This window comes from Cricetulus griseus, chromosome 10 (assembly GCF_003668045.3).
Source record: "Cricetulus griseus strain 17A/GY chromosome 10, alternate assembly CriGri-PICRH-1.0, whole genome shotgun sequence".
Lineage (NCBI taxonomy): Eukaryota > Metazoa > Chordata > Mammalia > Rodentia > Cricetidae > Cricetulus > Cricetulus griseus.
Window position 1 is genome coordinate 16,648,258 of NC_048603.1, and position 17,993 is coordinate 16,666,250.

General features: G+C 46.8%; 1 protein-coding gene across 3 annotated transcripts in view; it reads right to left on the reverse strand.

Moving 5' to 3' along the window:
• Positions 1-17,993, reverse strand: part of Matn2 (matrilin 2) — a 111,465-nt gene that overhangs the window by 66,879 nt on the left and 26,593 nt on the right. For all 3 annotated transcript variants that reach the window (XM_035449639.1, XM_035449638.1, XM_035449637.1), the window contains exon 2: positions 7,277-7,846. In XM_035449639.1, the coding sequence (XP_035305530.1) occupies positions 7,277-7,846 (570 nt within the window). The remainder of the gene's footprint in view (positions 1-7,276; positions 7,847-17,993) is intronic.

Here is a 17,993-nt window from a genome sequence, read left to right on the forward strand (position 1 = left end):
ATCTCTGAGTTTGAGGCCAGCCTGGTCTACAGCGTGAGTTCTAGGACAGCCAGGGCTACTCAGAGAAACCCTGTCTCAAAAAAACAAAACAAACAAAAGGATCATCATGCAAGATGAAAGGGGTCCGACGTTAGGCTGGACCGTATGAAATGGCTGATATCTGTTTGGTTTTGGACCTACAAATCCAGAAATTTCAGCTTCAGCTTTATAACGCCATTCGACAGGCAGAAACATGAGAAACACAGAATCTTGCGTGGGCAGTAGCCGAGCTGGGGGGAAATCTACTGATTCAATAAGGATGTGCTGAGGAGGCCACAATCCCCCAAGATCACAAGCCCTAAGAATGATGTGCTTTTAAATCTACATTAAGTGTAAAAAATTTGGGGATAACAATGCATTTAAATGTTTCATAATGCCAAAACTATGAAACGCCTCAACATTAAATATTTCTGCATTTGATTTCTGAAAACACCTAAGCTTCAGGCACACCGATTCTTACATAAGCTGTCTGGAGCACATGCAATTCTTGGTGTGTGTGTGTGTGTGTGTGTGTGTGTGTGTGTGTGTGTGTGTGTGTGGTTTAAACATCTTGGTTTATGACTTTAATCAATCCAGCACAACTCGAGCACATTTAAAATTAACAAGCATTGGTGTTAACAGAACACATTATGTAAGTGTTCTCATAAACAAAAGATGTCCAAATGAGAAAATAGCTTCCTGAAGCTTATACAATAAAGGGGATGTTCAAGAGTGACCCTGTCTGTGTTTACCCAGTAGGTAGGGAGTAGTCCATCACAGCTACTCTTTAACACACGCACACCTCTTTACATAAGTAAGGAATGCTATGGCCAAGCGTGCTGGCTAGTTTCATGTTTACCTAACATAAGCTAGAGTCCCTTGGGAAGAGGGAACCTTAGCTGAGGAAATGCACCCACCAGACTCGCCTGTGGAGTATTTTCCTTTGGTGGGGTGATCTGAGAGCCCGTCTCTGTGGGTCATGCTGTAAGAAGGCAAACCGTGCCGGGTGGTGGCGCACATCTTTAATCCCAGCACTGGGGAGGCAGAGGAAGGCAGATCTCTGTGAGTTTGAGGCCAGCCTGGTCTACAGAGTGAGTTCCAGGGCAGCCAGGGCTACATAGAGAAAGACTATGTCTTGAGAGAGAGAGAGAGAGACAGAAAGACAGAGAGAGAGAGACAGAGAGAAAGAGAGAAAGAGAGGGAGGGGAAGGGGTAGAGAGGGAAGGGGGGAAGGAAACATATTGTTCCAAGCTCATAACTGTCTTAGCTCCTGTTAGGATACAGATCACATAAGGGAAGTTGTAGGCTGAATTCAACCATATTTACTACAGGGTGAATTAGGTGACCTTTTTTTGACCCTGAGATAATTTTAATCTCTTTATATTAAATGATGATAAACACTGCACCAACCTCATAAGGGCCTTGTGAGGGTTAACTAACTTGATAAAGTGGCCAGCACAGTGCTCAATGCCTAGGGAATACTTAATACCTATTAACCATTTCATAGCAAAGGAAAAGTATCAGGGTGGTTTTTGTTGTGTTTTTATTCTGTGTGTGTGAGTGTTTTGCCTGCGTGCCTGTCTGTGCACCACATGTGGGCCTGAAGCCTGAGGAGGCCACAAGAGGGCATCCAATCCTCTAGAACTGGTGTTACAGATGGCTGGGAACTGCCATGGAGCTCTGGGAACTCAACCAAGGTCCTCTGTTAGAGCAGCCAGTACTCCTGACTGCTGAGCCATCTGCCCATCAAGGTATCACCACGATGTTTAATTTGACACACTTTGGGAACATCATCTATACCTGTATCTCTACCTATCTGTTGACTTGGGTTTTCAGTCAACATTAATCACAAATTCTATCCGTTTTGACTCAAGAGCACTGTATTTCACAGAATCCAAAATGTGCTCTATTTTCAAAGCCATACACACTGGACCCACATTATTCCCAGATCCCCTATTTGTGAATTCGACTGTCACCGGAGTATACTTGTAACCCCAGTTCAACTCAGCACTTTCACGGGCATCCAGTGAGTTGTTGAGAGGTACCAACCGTATGTCCCCTGATCTGGACAGCCTGGGCTGGCTTGAACAAGGTAGCATTGCTTCATAGGAAACTGTTTGCATAGTCCAGGCAGCACTGTGCTTTTTAACATTTTTGTGGGTTTTGTAGCTAATTTTCCTGTATGAAATGACCAACTGAGTACAAAAAAAGCTACAATACATCCTTTTAGGAAAATGGATATGTTAAAAGACGTTTCAGTCTAGATTGTGTGTGTGTGTGTGTGTGTGTGTGTATGTGTGTGTGTGTGTGTTTTAACAAAATCTCAATCCTTCAATTTTACCGATGAAGACTCAGGAGATAGATGCTGAGGTAAAAGCCTGCTAGCTCAGAGGGGCAGAGAAAGCACCCAGCTAACCCCCCTCCTCAGCCAACATCCCTGAAACCTCCCCTCTCTCCTACTGTCTCAAAACAAATCTCTTCAAACTCAGTGTTTCTCCTCCTACTTCCTGTGTGTCTCTCTATCCATCCTCCTGACTCCTTCCTACTCTCTATGGTTTTTTTTCTTAATAATCCTATGTTCACTTCCTGTCAACTAGTTGCTTGCTCCGTCTCTTGACCTGTGGTTGACTTTATTTAATCCTGTTTGCAATATCCAAGCAGAAAACTCTTGGACTAAAGGTGTGTGCTAGGGCTGAACCACACCACAACTAGAAAGAGGTTTTTCAAGTAAACAACACAGTCTCGGGATTCTCAGTGTGATCTAATATCCTGTAATAAGAATACATTAGGGTCATTCCTGGCCATGGGCTCAAGGTTAGTGAGTCAACTATAACATTAAATCTGTTGTCTCTGAGTAGATTATATATTGATCAGCCGATAAAAATGCCAGGTGACCAGAGAGAGGCAGACTGGAACCAATCCTGCCTGTATTTTGCATAAGAGAAATAATTCCACGTTCATTAATTCAGTGTTCACAGTAACTTCACAGAGCAAAATCACCTTGGACAATGAAAACCAACTCTGTCCTAGACTGGATCCGAGCTCCAACTTAACCTTTTTGATTGCAATCAAATCAGCTGGCGGCCCTAGCTGAACTCTGCTGGCTTTATCCAGTGGCCCAATGGTCATTTCTCATTTTACTTAGACATTTGCCTGTTGGTCAGCATGGGGGAGGTTTCTAATCTTTACTTTGATAATGCTGTGCTGAGGATGCTCCAACATGTCCCCTAGATGGCATGCAATCATTCTCCAGGATTGGTTCCTAACTTAAATGAACCACTAGACCCAACTCAAGTTGAATTTCCGTCACTTTCTTTTGTTGTTGTGGTGGTTTGCTTTTGTTTTTGTTTTTCGAGACAGGGTTTCTCTATATTGTTTTGGAGCCTATCCTGGCACTCACTCTGTAGACCAGGCTGGCCTCAAACTCACAGAGATCCCCCTGCCTCTGCCTCCTGAGTGCTGAGATTAAAGGCATGTGCCACTAATGCCCAGCTGAATTTCCATCACTTTCAACCAAAAGAATCCCAAACATTTTTACTGGACAGAGTAAAAATTGTGACATCCTATGGCTGGGTGCTGAGTGCATCTGGGTCTTGTGCCCCATCTCTAAGACAGGCCTGTGCTGTGCCGTTGAAGGGGAAGTGGTACCGTGCACATTTCACTGAGGCTCAACTATGTGAGCCAGTTAGCCTCATTCCTCAGAAAGTAACAGGTTTAAACCTGATCAAGTTTTTTTTATTCAGAGGAAAGAATAAATCATTAGTCTAAATCAGTGTTAGCACTGGGTTCTTATTTATTTTATTTTTATTTATTTACTTTGGCTTTTCAAGACAGGATCTCTCTGTGTAGCAGTCCTGGCTGTCCTGGAACTTGCTTTATAGACCAGAGATCCGCCTGCCTCTGCCTCCCAAGTGCTGGGATTAAAGGCGTGAGCCACCACCACTTGGCTTAGATTTTTAAATGTATGTGTTTATTTATTTGCTTTGTGGTGTACAGAACTGGATTATAGTCAAAGCTGAACTGAACCTCCTGATCCTCCTGCGTCTGTCTATTGAGTGCTGGGGTTGCTGGTTCTACTGCCAGGCCTGGTTTTACTGCAGATGTAACCCAGAGCCAAGAAAGTACTGAGTCACATCCCCAGACCACAGGAATACATATGTGTATGTGTATGTGTATGTTTGTGTGTGTATGTATGTGTGTATGTATATCTGTATTTGTATATATGTGTGTATGTATATAATGTGTGTATATATATCTGTGTGTATGTATATGTATGTATATATATGTGTGTATGTATGTATATGTATGTATATATATGTGTGTGTGTATGTATATATGTGTGTGTATGCATAATTATAAAATATGAACCCAGCCAGGCATAGTGGCTCACGCTTTTAATCCCAGCATTCAGAAGGCAGAGGCAGGCAGATGTGTGACTTACAAGTCAGACCTCTATAGTGCTGTCCTGTCTGAAAGAAAGAAGAGAAAAGAAAAAGGAAAAAAAAAGAAAGAAAATATAAACAGCTAAAATTTTGAGGCAGGGTTGTTTATTTTGGCTTATCAAAAGAGTTTTGCTACATTGCTCGGGCAGACCTAGAAGTCACCATCTTCCTGCCTCAGCCACCCAAGTGCTGGGATGATAGATCTGCACCACCACACACCCAGCTTGCTTGAGAAAAGTATTTTTTTTAAAATCGTGTGAATGATCAGGGGAGCGTTCTGCTCAGTTTAGCTGATTGGGGTGGGGGTGAGGAGGTCTCAACAGGAAGAATTACTGAGCATGTAAATCAGCACTCTCCCCATTCTCAACAGGGTGAAATCAGTGTGGCCTTTGTCCAGTCCTGCTGATGAAGGCTCTGCCTTCAGAACACTATTAATGCCTTAAGTTGTGCCTGAGTGGGAAGGGGCTGTTAGGGTAGGAACAGCCTTGTCCTGGGTTCCAAAACGCCAGCCAGGCAGATAAAACAGACACCAAGTGATGGGGTCTGTGTGGCTCCCGAGTGCATCAGATTGTAACAGTGCATGCAGAGTGACTGGGGCACCATATCTGCCTGCCTGTGAAATCCCCACCTTGCAGATGAGGTAACGGAGGCTGAAGGAGCCCAAAGGGCTTAGGCAGCATCACACAGCCAGTCCTGCCCTGGTCCTACACAGACGTCCCTTCCCAATTTCACCCTCATCAGGCGAATACCAATGGCTGAGCCGCTTTCCCTGTGGGGGCTATCCTCAGTAAGTGGTTCACCCTGAGAGGAATCTATTAATTCCTAGGCTGTGAAGGAGTCAAAAGAGCAGGGACTTTGGAGCCAGCAAACTTGCTAACCTGTAAGAAGGGAGGGTGGTGCGGTCCGTCCTGCCTCCCTGGTTTTCACCAGCACCAAATGAAAAGGCACAAGGGGAAATGCTTAAGGAACGTTAGTTACTGTGGTCTTTAGCACGTGGTTGATAAAGAGGCTCTGGAGCCTCCTCAATCTTTCAAGATAGTTGATCGGCAGAGCCTGCAGGGCCCGGGGCTCAGCTGTATTTCAGCAAAGTGGATGCCAGCAGTCCCAGGGGGTTCATTTCTCAGGCCACACAAAGGAACGAGATAACCCAGGGTTTTCTTCAGGCTTCCAGATTAAACAAAGATGATGGGGGGAGGGGACAGCATCCAAACTGCCTTTTAATTTTGCTGAATGGCCTAAAACCCACAAGAAAGGTTCTCTGAGCTAAGTCCACATTCATCCACACGCATGCATGGGGGTCATCAGTGCCCCACGGCTCCTCCGTCTTATCCTATCGTCTTTCCATTTGCTGACCAACACGAATTGCTTGTAAAAGCACCCCTCCACTAAAACCGTCTATTCCACACGAAGGAGCTGTCGAGAGTGTTACAGAACCAATTTCTTTCTTTTTTCTTTCTTTCTTTTTTTTTTTTTAAATATTTCCAGGAAAAGGGGGGCATAAATCCTGCTGAAGTCACTGAAAGTCATAAACCTTTAAAATGTTTGCAGCGTGTTCTCCTGATTAAAGTTTTCCAGCTGATGTAGGGCACAGTGCACCACAACAATGGGGCCTCTCTGTGGCGCCAGGGAAATGGCACTTCTGAACGGTTTCCAACTGACATCGCTCAGGAGAAGGTTATTTTTCCTTCATGGCATTGATTTCTTAAGTAAATCATTTGACTCTGGAGTCAAGAGAAAATGGAGTCTTTGCTTTTTGAAGTTAGTTCTTGCAAGGTTTTTTTTTGTTTGTTTTTTTGTTTTTTTTTTTTTTTTTTAAGACACATCAAAAGTACACTCTGGGGCTGGAGATGTAGCTCGCTCAGTCAGGAGAGTACCTGTCCAGCGTGTACAAAGCTCTGGGCTTCACCACCAGCCCCCACACAAACCAGGCATCATGTTGGCACACACCGGTAATCCTGACATGTGGGAGGTAGAAGCAAGAAGAGGGAAAAAAAAAATCAAGGTCAGTCTCCACTACACAGAGAGTTTGAAGCCAGTCTGGGTTACTGAGACTTCGTGTCGAAAGAGTTTTTAAAAATGTCTTTAAGTACATTTTGTTTCCTTTCCTCTAAGCATTGCATCACGAGGCTTTGCAGTTGGCCCTAAGTTCTTCAGTGCAATTTGTCTCCTTGTCGGCTAACCAAGCATCTGCTGCTCACACCATCATGCAGCAAAGATTCCTTGGTCTCCCACACAATCCACGGGGAAGCTCTTACAATTTCCACCTTCTGCTCCTATCCCTGCTACAGCTCACAAGTTCCAATTTCGGGAATGCCAACGTGTCAGCTAAACGTGTGGGAAGAATCCTTCACTCTAGCCTTGCTCATTCTGCCTTTTGTGTTTAAATGTCCTTTGGGGGCTGTCAACTAAAGGGACCCGTCACCAAGCCTGATGATCTGAGTTTACAAATCCCGGGACCCATAAGGTAGAGAGAGCCAACTCCTGTAAGCAGTCCTCCACCTTCAACACATGTGCACACACACCCTCACACACACGCACACACACACACGTTCATGACCGCCTCACACACATGCACACACAGGTCCTTTCTTCTAGGTAAGCCTTTATAACACCATGGCCTAGACTAGGCCCTGGGGTTTTTCCATCACTCCATGCCCTGAATTCTTCCTCCATTACTCTGTTAACAATTGAGGCTATTTTTGTATTTGTGTAATTATGTACTTAACAGCGTAACCCACCGAAGAATGATGCATTTCTCTTAGCCCATGACCACGAGCACAGAATGAGGCCTTAAAGCACAGGGGCACAGGACTTACCGCACAACTTGTTCTGGAACACCGATGTCAGAGACTCAATCTGGCTGAAGTTGGCCACCAGGAAGACGTGGTCCTTGTGGGGCTCACTCCCGATGGCCTTTAGCGTGTTCAGGTCCACCTGACCCACACCAATGGCAAAGATCAGGATGCCTGTGTCCCGGGCCTTTGCGGCCACCTCTGCCACCGAGTCCTGAGGTCTCCCATCGGTCACGATCATTATGACCCGTGGTACGTTCTCCCGCAGGGGCCGGGCCCCCTCTACTTCTGAGAAGGCAATGTTGAGAGCATACTGGATGGCCAGCCCTGTCATGGTGCCTGTGGACAGATGCCTCATTCTCTTGACAGCCCTCTCCACGTCAGACTTCCTCTTGAAAGTCTTCAGGGAGAACTCGTTCTTGACCGTACTGCCATACTGGAGCAGACCTACTCGGGTAACGTCGGGCCCGATATCCAAGAACTGCAGGATATCCAGGATGAACTCCTTGACCTTGGCATAGTCGTGGGTGTTGACGCTTCGGGAGCTGTCAATGATGAACACCAGATCTGCCCGCTTGTTCTCGCAGGAGCTCTCTGGGGGAAGAGCAGAGGTCACAAGTATCAGAGGGGAGGTGTTCAGATTTTCCTTTCTGTTTCTGTAATAAAACACTGGCCAAAAGTAACGTGGGGATATTTGGCTTACAGGTTATAGTTCAAGATCAAGGAAAGCCAAGGCAGAGATTGTGGGGAAATGCTACCTATTGGCTTGCATCCCCGGGCTTCCTCAGCGACTTCTCTTATCTAGCTTGGGCTGTATTTCCCAGGGACTGCCCACAGCGGGCTGGTCCCTCCCACATCAATCGGCTTTTAAGAAAATGTCCTCAGTTGAGTTTCTCTCTTCCCAGGTATGTATACATTTGTGCCAAGCTGACCAAAAAAACGGTGACAAGAGGTAAGGACCCCATGCAGATTGGCTCTTACGTAAAACCCTGTGACTCGGGGTCACCTTTAGAGCCTCCAAAATCCAGCTTTATTCTTATCAGGGAGGTTCTTAGGCATATCTGTGCATACTAGACAATCATGACCCTTAACCACACACAGAATTTCTTTTTGCAAGATAAATCTACAAAGTCACCAATGCGGTTTCAGCCAAACCCTTTATAAGAGTCAAAATTATTTTACTATTTGTGGCACGGGTTCTTAAGTTTGACAGGGCATTCCAAAGACTGCAAAATGCTTAAGAGGGTCCCATATCAAATGACTAGCAATTTGTTCTGGAAGACGGAGCTAAGAGGGTAGTAAAAGATGAAGATACATGAGCCAGGCGTTGGTTGCACACGCCTTTAATCCCAGCACTCGGGAGGCAGAGGCAGGCGGATCTCTGTGAGTTCGAGACCAGCCTGGTCTACAAGAGTTAGTTCCAGGACAGCCTCCAAAGCCACAGTGTTAAACTGAGTTTCTAACAAGAGATTAGGAAAACAGCAGTGAGCCTGGGGAGATGGCTCAGCAGTGAAGAATACGGGCTGTTCTTGCACAAGACCTGGGTTTAATTCCCAGCACTCACACAGTGGCTAACGAAACTGTTTGTCATTCTAATTCCAGGGAGATCTGACACACTCTTCTGGCCTCTGAGGGCCAAGGTATGCACGTATACAGGCATACACACAATCAAAACACACATAAAATAAAAATAAACACATCTTTTTTTTTTTTTTCCCCAAACAGAACTAGAGAGAGAGGGTGTGTATGAGGTATCGAGGACTGAGAACAGATGAGACCTGAGCTGCCTTGTGAATATAGAATGTTTGGCCTGAAAGATACATGGAAAGGGGCTCATGAGCAAAGCCCTAGCCAGGATGAATGTGGTGGGTCACAACACAGGGAATACTGGGAATTACTGGTCAGGATTAGTTGGGAGTATTCTGAAGCCAACTCTCAAAGACCTTCCAATCCAGACTCAGAAATCTGGACACAGGTCAGAGATGGTGTGGCATCCTCGCATATTTTGTAACATCTCTTGTAGAGAAATTTCGTGATTGCAATCAGCTGACACAGAATTTGGGGATATAGCTCGGTGGTAGAGCATGCACAAGACCCTGAGTTAAGCCCTCAGCCTGGAAAAGAAGGCCAGTCGAGCTTGAGTCTAGCAAAGGCTCCAGGTACATGACCCAATCCACTGCTGGGATTCCTGAGAGAGGCAGGTGATAACCTGCTGCTGTTTGGATGTGGTTTGTGTCTAGAGTTAAGCCCTGTTGTGAAACTCGAGGAGAATAGAGGCTTGACGAAGCTATGGTGTCCAGAGGTCAGACCTTTGCTAGGAATTAAGATTGACTATGTCCTTGGAGCAGTGACTGAGCTCTGTGACTTTTAAAGAAGAGAGCCAGAGACTGGCAATGTTGGCGTACGCCTTTAATCCCAGCATTGGGGTGGCAGAGGCAAGCGGATCTCTGTGAGTTCAAGGCCAGCCTGGTCTCCAGAGTGAGTTCCAGGACAGCCAGAGCTGTTACACAGAGAAACCCTGTCTCAAAAAACAAAATAAACAAACAAAAATAAAACAAACAAACAAACAAAAAAGAGTCAGAGGCCAGAAGAGAGACACAATCTACACATATGTTTCTTTATCATAAACGCCTTGTGCCTCTTTGGGTGTTTAACAGCGAAAAAGGCATTGCTGACTCACAGAAACTCTGAGTCAAAACAACTCACTGTATCTTTATTTTACACGTGTGCATGTGTTTGGGTTTGTGTATGTACGTGTGAGCGTGTGGAGGCCAGAGCCAGATCCTTCTCTGTTGCTCTCTACCTTACTTTTTGAGGCTGGTCTCTCACTGAACCAATTGGACAGACTGTTTATCAATTGGCTAGACTAGCTGGCCAGAGATCCGCCCATCTCCCTTGCCACAGGGTTAGAGACGTGTGTAGCCATGCCCAGTCTTTTAGGTGGGTGCTGGAAACCCAAACAGGTTTGCACGCATTTGCAGTAAGCCTTTCACCAACAGAGCCATCTTCCCAGCCACAGGCTTTCTTCATGAACTCACAAGCTACAGCTGTTTCCTTAGCTCAGAAGAAAATATACCAATAATGCTGCCTCGAGGCCGGGTAATCCTCTCCTTCCCCCTTCTTCATGCCCTTCCTGGATTTTGCAGCTCAGGCAGGATTTGAAAGGGATTAGAAAAAAAGATCCCAAGTGCTTGCCCTAAATCCCGACCACCACAGCTGCAAGAATGAGAGAGGAGGCCAAAAAATGAGACGGCGAAGCCAGTCATAAATTCGGTAAGTGGGAAGGCCTGTGAAGTCATCCCGTCCAGGCCAGCTCGCCAGGTGGTGACTTGTCACACAGAGCTGGCACGCACACCCCCTCATTGCAGCCATACAAGTACAACGGTCTGAGAAGAGGGGGTACCCCCAATGTCAGTAGCCTGGCAGAAAGCTACACATACCATATTTCCATATAACATCCAAGCCCAATACTGAGAGCCCAGGCATGTACAAGGTGAGCTTCTCTGAACACAGGTTCCCCACAAACTGCCTTTAGACCCATAAATGATGACAGCAGAAATCTGACATCCACAAGATGTTCTAAAGTCTTTCGAGTGTGATTTCATCGTCGGCCCAATTTCACTCTCAGAACAAGCTACTGAGAAGAGTGCTAGAATCGTACCCATTGCCGAGATGAGAAAACAGAGATGCTGAAGAGTCTTTGTGAGTCTTGTGTAATTCAGAAAAAGAGCCACCTCTCAGGGCAGCTGTGAACAAGGAGCCAACAGGTAATAGCTGCAAATGCAAGCATTGTCAATGCTCCCTCCCTCCTCAGCCCTCACACACAGCTCAAGGCTGGGCAAGAGTGGTCCAGAGCTTATAGCTGCTCAGTTGGCACTAGACATAGGCATCTGTATACACACCCAAAGAGGGCAGGGGGACTAAACACCGGGGAAGCTTTGAGACCCAAAGGCTGAGCCTGCCTGAGAGTTACATTCACTCCTCATCTTCCTGAAGGGGCCCAGGACCTAGCATTTGGCCCTAGGCTGGAGCTAAACACTGTCAGGATGGCCCAGGACAGTCCCCCCTCAAAAGCCACACCTCCCTACCCACTCCAAGTAAGTCTGAACTTATTTCTGGGATAACCGTCCCATGGTCTCTACCTGCCGGGGAGATCAGGGAATCTGGCTTTGACCTCACCATAGAGTCATAATGAGATAACACAGAGGACTAAGCTCTTGAAGTTCACGTCTCCTGGAAACATTTGGTAGCGAGGGCTTTTGCTCAGACTCAGATTTTTTTTTTTTTTTTTTTTTTTTGTGAGTCTTACAGCATCAACATCCCACCGAGCATAACAATTTGAATAAAATCCTGAAAGGTCCATGTGGAATTGTGTGCTAAACTGGATCAGTTCCCATCAAAACAAACGGGTAGTTCCCACAATGCTTGGGACATTTGACAAAAAAATACCACAGTGGTCCAAACTGTGGTTAGAGGTTCCAAGAGAGTTGTAGCTCTGAGCTGAAATCATCTTCTAGCAGCCTACCCTGGAGGCCTCAGACCAGTTCAGCGTGTCCCTAGAGGGCTAGTTCAGTGGCTCTCAGGCTTGAGCAAGCACCCTGATTCCCCGCAGGGTGTCTTAAAAGTTGAGGTTGGTGAGCCCGCCTCCCTAGAGCTGCCCACTCGGTGAGTTTGGAGAGGCATTCGAAAACTCAACTTTCTAACAAGTTGGATGGTGACTTTGATGCTACTGGTCCAGAGATCAGGGTCTGGGAATGACCAATCTAGGAAATAAATCTCTGGGAATAGTCCTGACTTCACTGCCTCGTTGTGAGTTCCACAAGGTGGGATTCAGAAGCCCTGTGGCTGGAAATAACAGCGTGTAATCCATCAACATCTGTAGTCCTAATCTCAGGAGGAAAGGGCGGCTTCAGGGGTGTAGGGAGACACCCTAGCCCCGCCCAATAGTCCTGGGACAGGTACCAGGTGGACCCGGGACTCGCCCATAAGGGCGTGGTGAAGGAAAGCCGGTGTGACGTAAGGGAGCTTCTTAAGGGGCTGCACATGGGGACCCGGGCCCCTTTTGTTCTGGCCGAGCTTGCTGGGTTCTATAACCTAGCTCTGGCCTGTGCTTTGCCCTGGTGTCTTCTTGAATAAAGAGACTTTAATCGTAACACAGGGGCAGTCAGGCAAAGAAGCAATGGCAACCTCAAAACCAGAGGGTTTCTAGAACAGGTGTGGATCCTGTTTGTGTGACATAATTTTGGTTCCTACATCTTTGCCTTTGTACACAGCATCACCACGGTTGAACCCTCAGGGGTGGTTCACAGGCTTTCAGACTTAATGAAACACAAGCCAAGGGACCCCAAGTAGAGCCACTTTACAGAAGGGGAAACTGAGGCTTATGGAAACGGTCCTCCCTCTGAGGGCTGTCAGCTCACTTTGGTCAGGCAGGAATAACAGTGGTACTTTTCCTACCATTTCAAGGCATCCTCAATACAGCTAACATGACAACATTTGCTTTGCAAAGGCTTGAGAACACTGAAACAGTTTCTGAAAAACCTGTCACTTCTTACAGCAGCCAGCTGAGAGGGAACCTCTTGTATTAACTACTCTTCTCCCTGGCCCTGGGAGAAAGACACACAGTGATCTTCCTCTTGGCCCCTCATGACAGGATGTCCAGCCGCACTTGGATGAGGTTTCGTGAGCACATAATAAAATGTCATCCCCTCCTGCCATAAAGCAACGGTCTGGACTCTGTCAACAGCACTTCCAAACTTGTCATCTTGACTCAAAGTCCTGGCACTGAGAAAACAGTCTCTTGCCCTTCCAGAGGGGAACCGGAGCCAGGAGAACTTTCAGAACGTTTCTACCCTGCAGGGTGACAGTGTGGAATCTCACAACTATCTCCTCTTCTTTGGGCTGCAGCTTTGTCACTAGTCTGACTCTGGCTAAGGTCAGTTCGCAGCATGGTAAACATTTGGTGCCGTCTCCCTGGAACGAGGAGAGTTGTGAGTCTCTATATAAGAGTAATTTCATCTGGAGGAGGAGACTCAGATTCTCAGGAGAACAGCAGTACAAGTCCAGGCTCGGGCGTTTTCTGCCCAAATAGTCCTGAGCATCTCTGTAAGTTCTTTGACCCCCAGTCTCTTATGAGTATGTGTGTGCGTTTGTGCGTGTGCGTGCGTGTTTGTGTGTGTGTGTGTGTGTGTGTGTGTGTGTGTGTATGCTCGTTTGTGTGGGAGAGAGAGGACAACCTTGCTGTCATTTCTCAGCACCATCTACCTCCATGTTTGTCAGTGTTGTGTTGTTTTGAGACAGGGTCTCTCTCACCAAGTAAGCCAGTGAGCCCAGCGACCTACCTGCCCCTGCCACCCCAGCACTGGATGAAAAGTGCATGGCACCATGTCCACCTTTAGGGATAAACTTAAGTCTTCATGCTCGAAAGACAATCTCTTTACCAGCTGAGCCGTCTCCCTAGCCTAACTCTCACTCTTTTCTTCTGTAAAATGGGACAAGAAAAACTCACAAAAAAAAAAAATGTGAGATTGAAAGATACTATCACAGTATCATACTATCACAGCAGATCATACTGAGCTGTCCGGCCTTGTTTGGAATGTTTTTCATGTGCTGACCTATTTATTCCCTAGTTACCTTAGGGACCGGGTAGTTTCTATTTCCATTTTGCAGATGAGGACATGACTTCCAGAGAGTCTGAAACCTGTTCATAGTCTCCCTCCAGCCTAGGAGGCAACGAAGTCAAGTCTGGACTCTGTCTGACTCAGTGTGAGCAACAAGGACTTACACTCTAACCACCAAGCTGAGCTCAGCCCATCCCTTTTTTTTTTTTGGTTTTTCGAGACAGGGTTTCTCTGTGTAGCTTTGGAACCTATCCTGGCACTCGCTCTGGAGACCAGGCTGGCCTCGAACTCACAGAGATCCGCCTGCCTCTGCCTCCTGAGTGCTGGGATTAAAGGCGTGCGCCACCAACGTCCGGCTCAGCCCATTCTTTTCACCTAAGTCCCAGAGTCCTTAAGGAAATTAGGACTGCATCTGCTCTCTGGGCTCAGTTCTTTTCCTGGAATGAGGGCCTGAGCACCAAGGTCCAAACATGTGTGCAAACATGTGTCCAGTGCTTTCCCCAGGGTAAATGCCTATGGTACGTGTGTGTGTCTGTGTGTGTAGTTAACAAAATGTTGGAAACAAATACTTGCCTACTGGAATAGCAGGAGCCCAGGGCTTTAAGCTGCTAGTCATTCATATTTGCAGCAACTTGACAAGGCTCACGGAGGGTTCAGCACGTGTGAGAACTTAGAGGAGATTGAAGGATGAGAGAATGACATGGAAAGACCAATCCCTGGTCTTACAGTGTGACTGTGGAGACCAGAGGGAATGTAGCTGGGACAACAGAATAGATCTCAGAGACCTGAGGCTGTGTATCAGTTCCCAGAAAAAAAATCCCCAAAGCAGATGGTTTGTGGGCACTAACTAAGAGAACTGAAGATTTTAATGATACAAGTGAAAAGACTGTAATGGTTTCTGGGGCTGTGTCCAAATTAGAAACTAGAGTGTGATTTTAAACAGCCCGAAGGCTGGCTTGAAGATAGAAATCACGGTGAGTGACCAGCTAACATGTTTGTGCGTTTCGCTGCAGCCACTTCCAGCCACTCGGCCTCTGGCACTGGAGAAGTCAACACAAAATCTGGATATAGCAGGGTTATTGTGTGGAACAGGAGGGGGCAAAGGCTGACGAGTGAGTCAGTGGTTCCCTCTGGTATTAAATCTGGGAAAGCAGCCAATGGGGAAAGTAAAGGGAGAAGGAGAGGCACAAGGGCGGCAAGATCAACCAATGGGAAGTCCAGATAAGACCTGGGAATTGTTGAGCTGAAGGGTAGGCATGAGCTGAGATCAGGAGTGCAGTTACTCTAGGCATGGGTGGAAATAAAAGACGCTAGTAGCTGAGCTCAGGATAGTGGAGCCATTGGAGGGTCATGCGTATGAATACTGGGCTCATGGGTATCACTCTGCTCTAACACTAGAGTTAACCAGAGAGGGCTGTGAATTACCTCAGGGTGGTGAAACGACACTAAACACAATTTAAAATATGACTAGAATATTATAGAGAAGCAGAGGGGGAAAGAAGCATGCACAGAGATTTTTCTACCAAACACAGAAGAGATGAGAAGGGGCGGAGCTAGAGCAAAGACCACCATGCAAGCGATGCCGTGATGCTCTCCACCCGTGCTACGGGCCACATGTGGTTCTGTCCCCGTGTGCCTTGAGGCTATGACTGACTTGCAGGCCTTACAGATGGGTACAGGGATATTTCAGAAATTGTTTAAATCATCTTTGACTCTTCTTACTCCCAGTGCCTTCCACATATTTAGGCACTTTGTCAGAGTGGACCGTGGACCATGGCCAGGCCTGGAAGACCTATAATCGACTCTTGTTTCTCCAACTCTCTTGTTAGTCAGGGGCCAGCTGCTGCATTACCTCACATTAGACACTGTACAAAGACAATGAGCAATGGCTTTCTCTGAACCAGTGGCTTCCATTCACATCTTCCGAATGTACCCTTGGGAATAGCCCGAACCCCTGACTATGACGTCTTAGGACAACACTCTCAGCTGTTGGTTCCAAGACATCTCTTGGACTCATTGGCAAACCCTTCCCTCCTCGGCAATACTTTCCAAATATGTATCCAGATTCAGGGGGGAGAAACAGGCCTTGTGGTTCTCTCTAGGCACAGCGTAGGGAGGAACCACGAATAAATGAAGCAACGGAGTCGAGATCATGAGGTATTTCTAGAATAATGAGTCACAACTAGCCCGATGGAAGCCTAACTGAAGTCAGTGCTGCACACTTTACATAAGGGTTCAAAATTCAACTTGCAAACCCCGGGGAGAGAGACTTCCGGATTACCGCTGGTCACAGGTTAAAATTGGGAACAGAATGGCAGGAAAAATCTAAGCCTGTGCACCACGGCCTCTATTCAGAGCTCCAGCTCCTGGGCTTTAACACCAAATTTTATCTATAGGAATCCCATCAACACCCATTGCTGGAGATTCTTGTCCTGCCAGGACCTGCTGTTTCAGCCCCAAAGAAACACACAGACACTATATTAGTTATAAAATTTTGGCCGATGACTAGGGCTTCTTATTGGCTAGCTCTGTCTTAATTATTAACCCATTTCTATTAAGAGAAACATCTATACAGAAGGACATCCCCCATCAAACACCAACCTTAGTACCTTAACCACCTCATCAATGGTCCTCCTAACACAAGGGACCTCAGTTTTCTCTTTATGTCAGAGCTTCCCATGGACGAGCGTCTGGGACATGTCACTGATCTCAATCACAACAGTTGCTCTGGCAGCTCTGAGGTGCCCAGGACAAGTAAGCCTCAGGGAGCTATTTACCAAAGCCACCATCCCAAGGTCACTGACAACAAGGTCACTGATATTTGCACCATCATCCCAAGGTCACTGACAACAAAGTCACTGATATTTGCACCATCATCCCAAGGTCACTGATATTTGCACATCATGCCAAGGTCACTGATGTTTGCAAGAGGCTGAACACAGCAATTTTATTATCCCCAAGTATCCCATCACTCCCCGCCCTCAGTCTTCAACACCCAGATGTCTGGCTGCCTGTCTGTGGTTCTCTGCATACTACTTCCTCTGCTACAGATGCCCTCAGCCCTGGGGTCTCTTATTTTGAACACCTTTCCCTCCAGCTGAACACCTTCTCACCTATGTAGTCACATGCACTGTCTTCTGTGAATCCAGAGACTCAGCAAAGTGTCAGGTACCTGGAGGCTCTTAGCTGAACCTTTGCTTATTCCCTTTGGTGTGTCCACGGAGGTGTAAGGAGTGGAAAGGAAGTGAAAAGAGACGTTTGGATAAACCTCCGTCAGCTTGGACGGATGGAGAAGCTGATGTGTAGAGACAACAAGGGACAGCCATAGCAGGGATCCACAGTGGTCTGATGACATCAGAAACACTTGGCAAATGTATTGAAAATGCTGAGTCCTAAGCTTTAATGAGTCAGAGTTCTTTCCGGATGAGGAATCCGCACTTGTTCCAGGTGGTACTTGGGCACAAGCTGAGAACTCTGTCCCTAGGGACATGTGGGCGTGAGAGACTGTCTGCCAAGGGCCTAGAGGAAGGTTGGCAACAGAGCCCTCCAGGCAGGTGTCCCAGCAACCTCTCCCCACCAGGAGTGGTCTTGGAAACATGGAGACCCGGTGTCCTGGATTCCCTCCTGTCTCCTGGTGCAAATACTGTTCTAATCTGCATCTTGTATATGACAGCTATGCCATGTTTCCAGCCAGAATCAGACAATAAAGAAGGTAGACCCATCTTCACAGAGGGAGGAGGGGGAGAGGGAGGAGGGGGAGAGGGAGGAGGGGAAAGATGAGACTTAGAGGTTCTATAGCAAGTCCCTGGACATGGGGCTGGTGGGAGATGGTGGAAAGGAATCAAACCCCACCAGCCTGATTCTGCGATTGCATTTCTAGCCACTGTTCCATAGAAGGCAACCGACCATGTAGTTTCCTTTCAACAGAAAAATGTCTCACAGGCACCTAACTCTCCTAGTCACCAGATAACACACTAACATGTGTTATAAGAAGATAAAGTGAAACTCAAGACACTTGCCTTTCAAATGTCCCAGCTTCACACCGACCATGTTTCCCACAGTGCAAAAATCAAACAAACAAGCAAAAAATGTGCTTTTGCTACTGGGAAGTGATGCCAGTT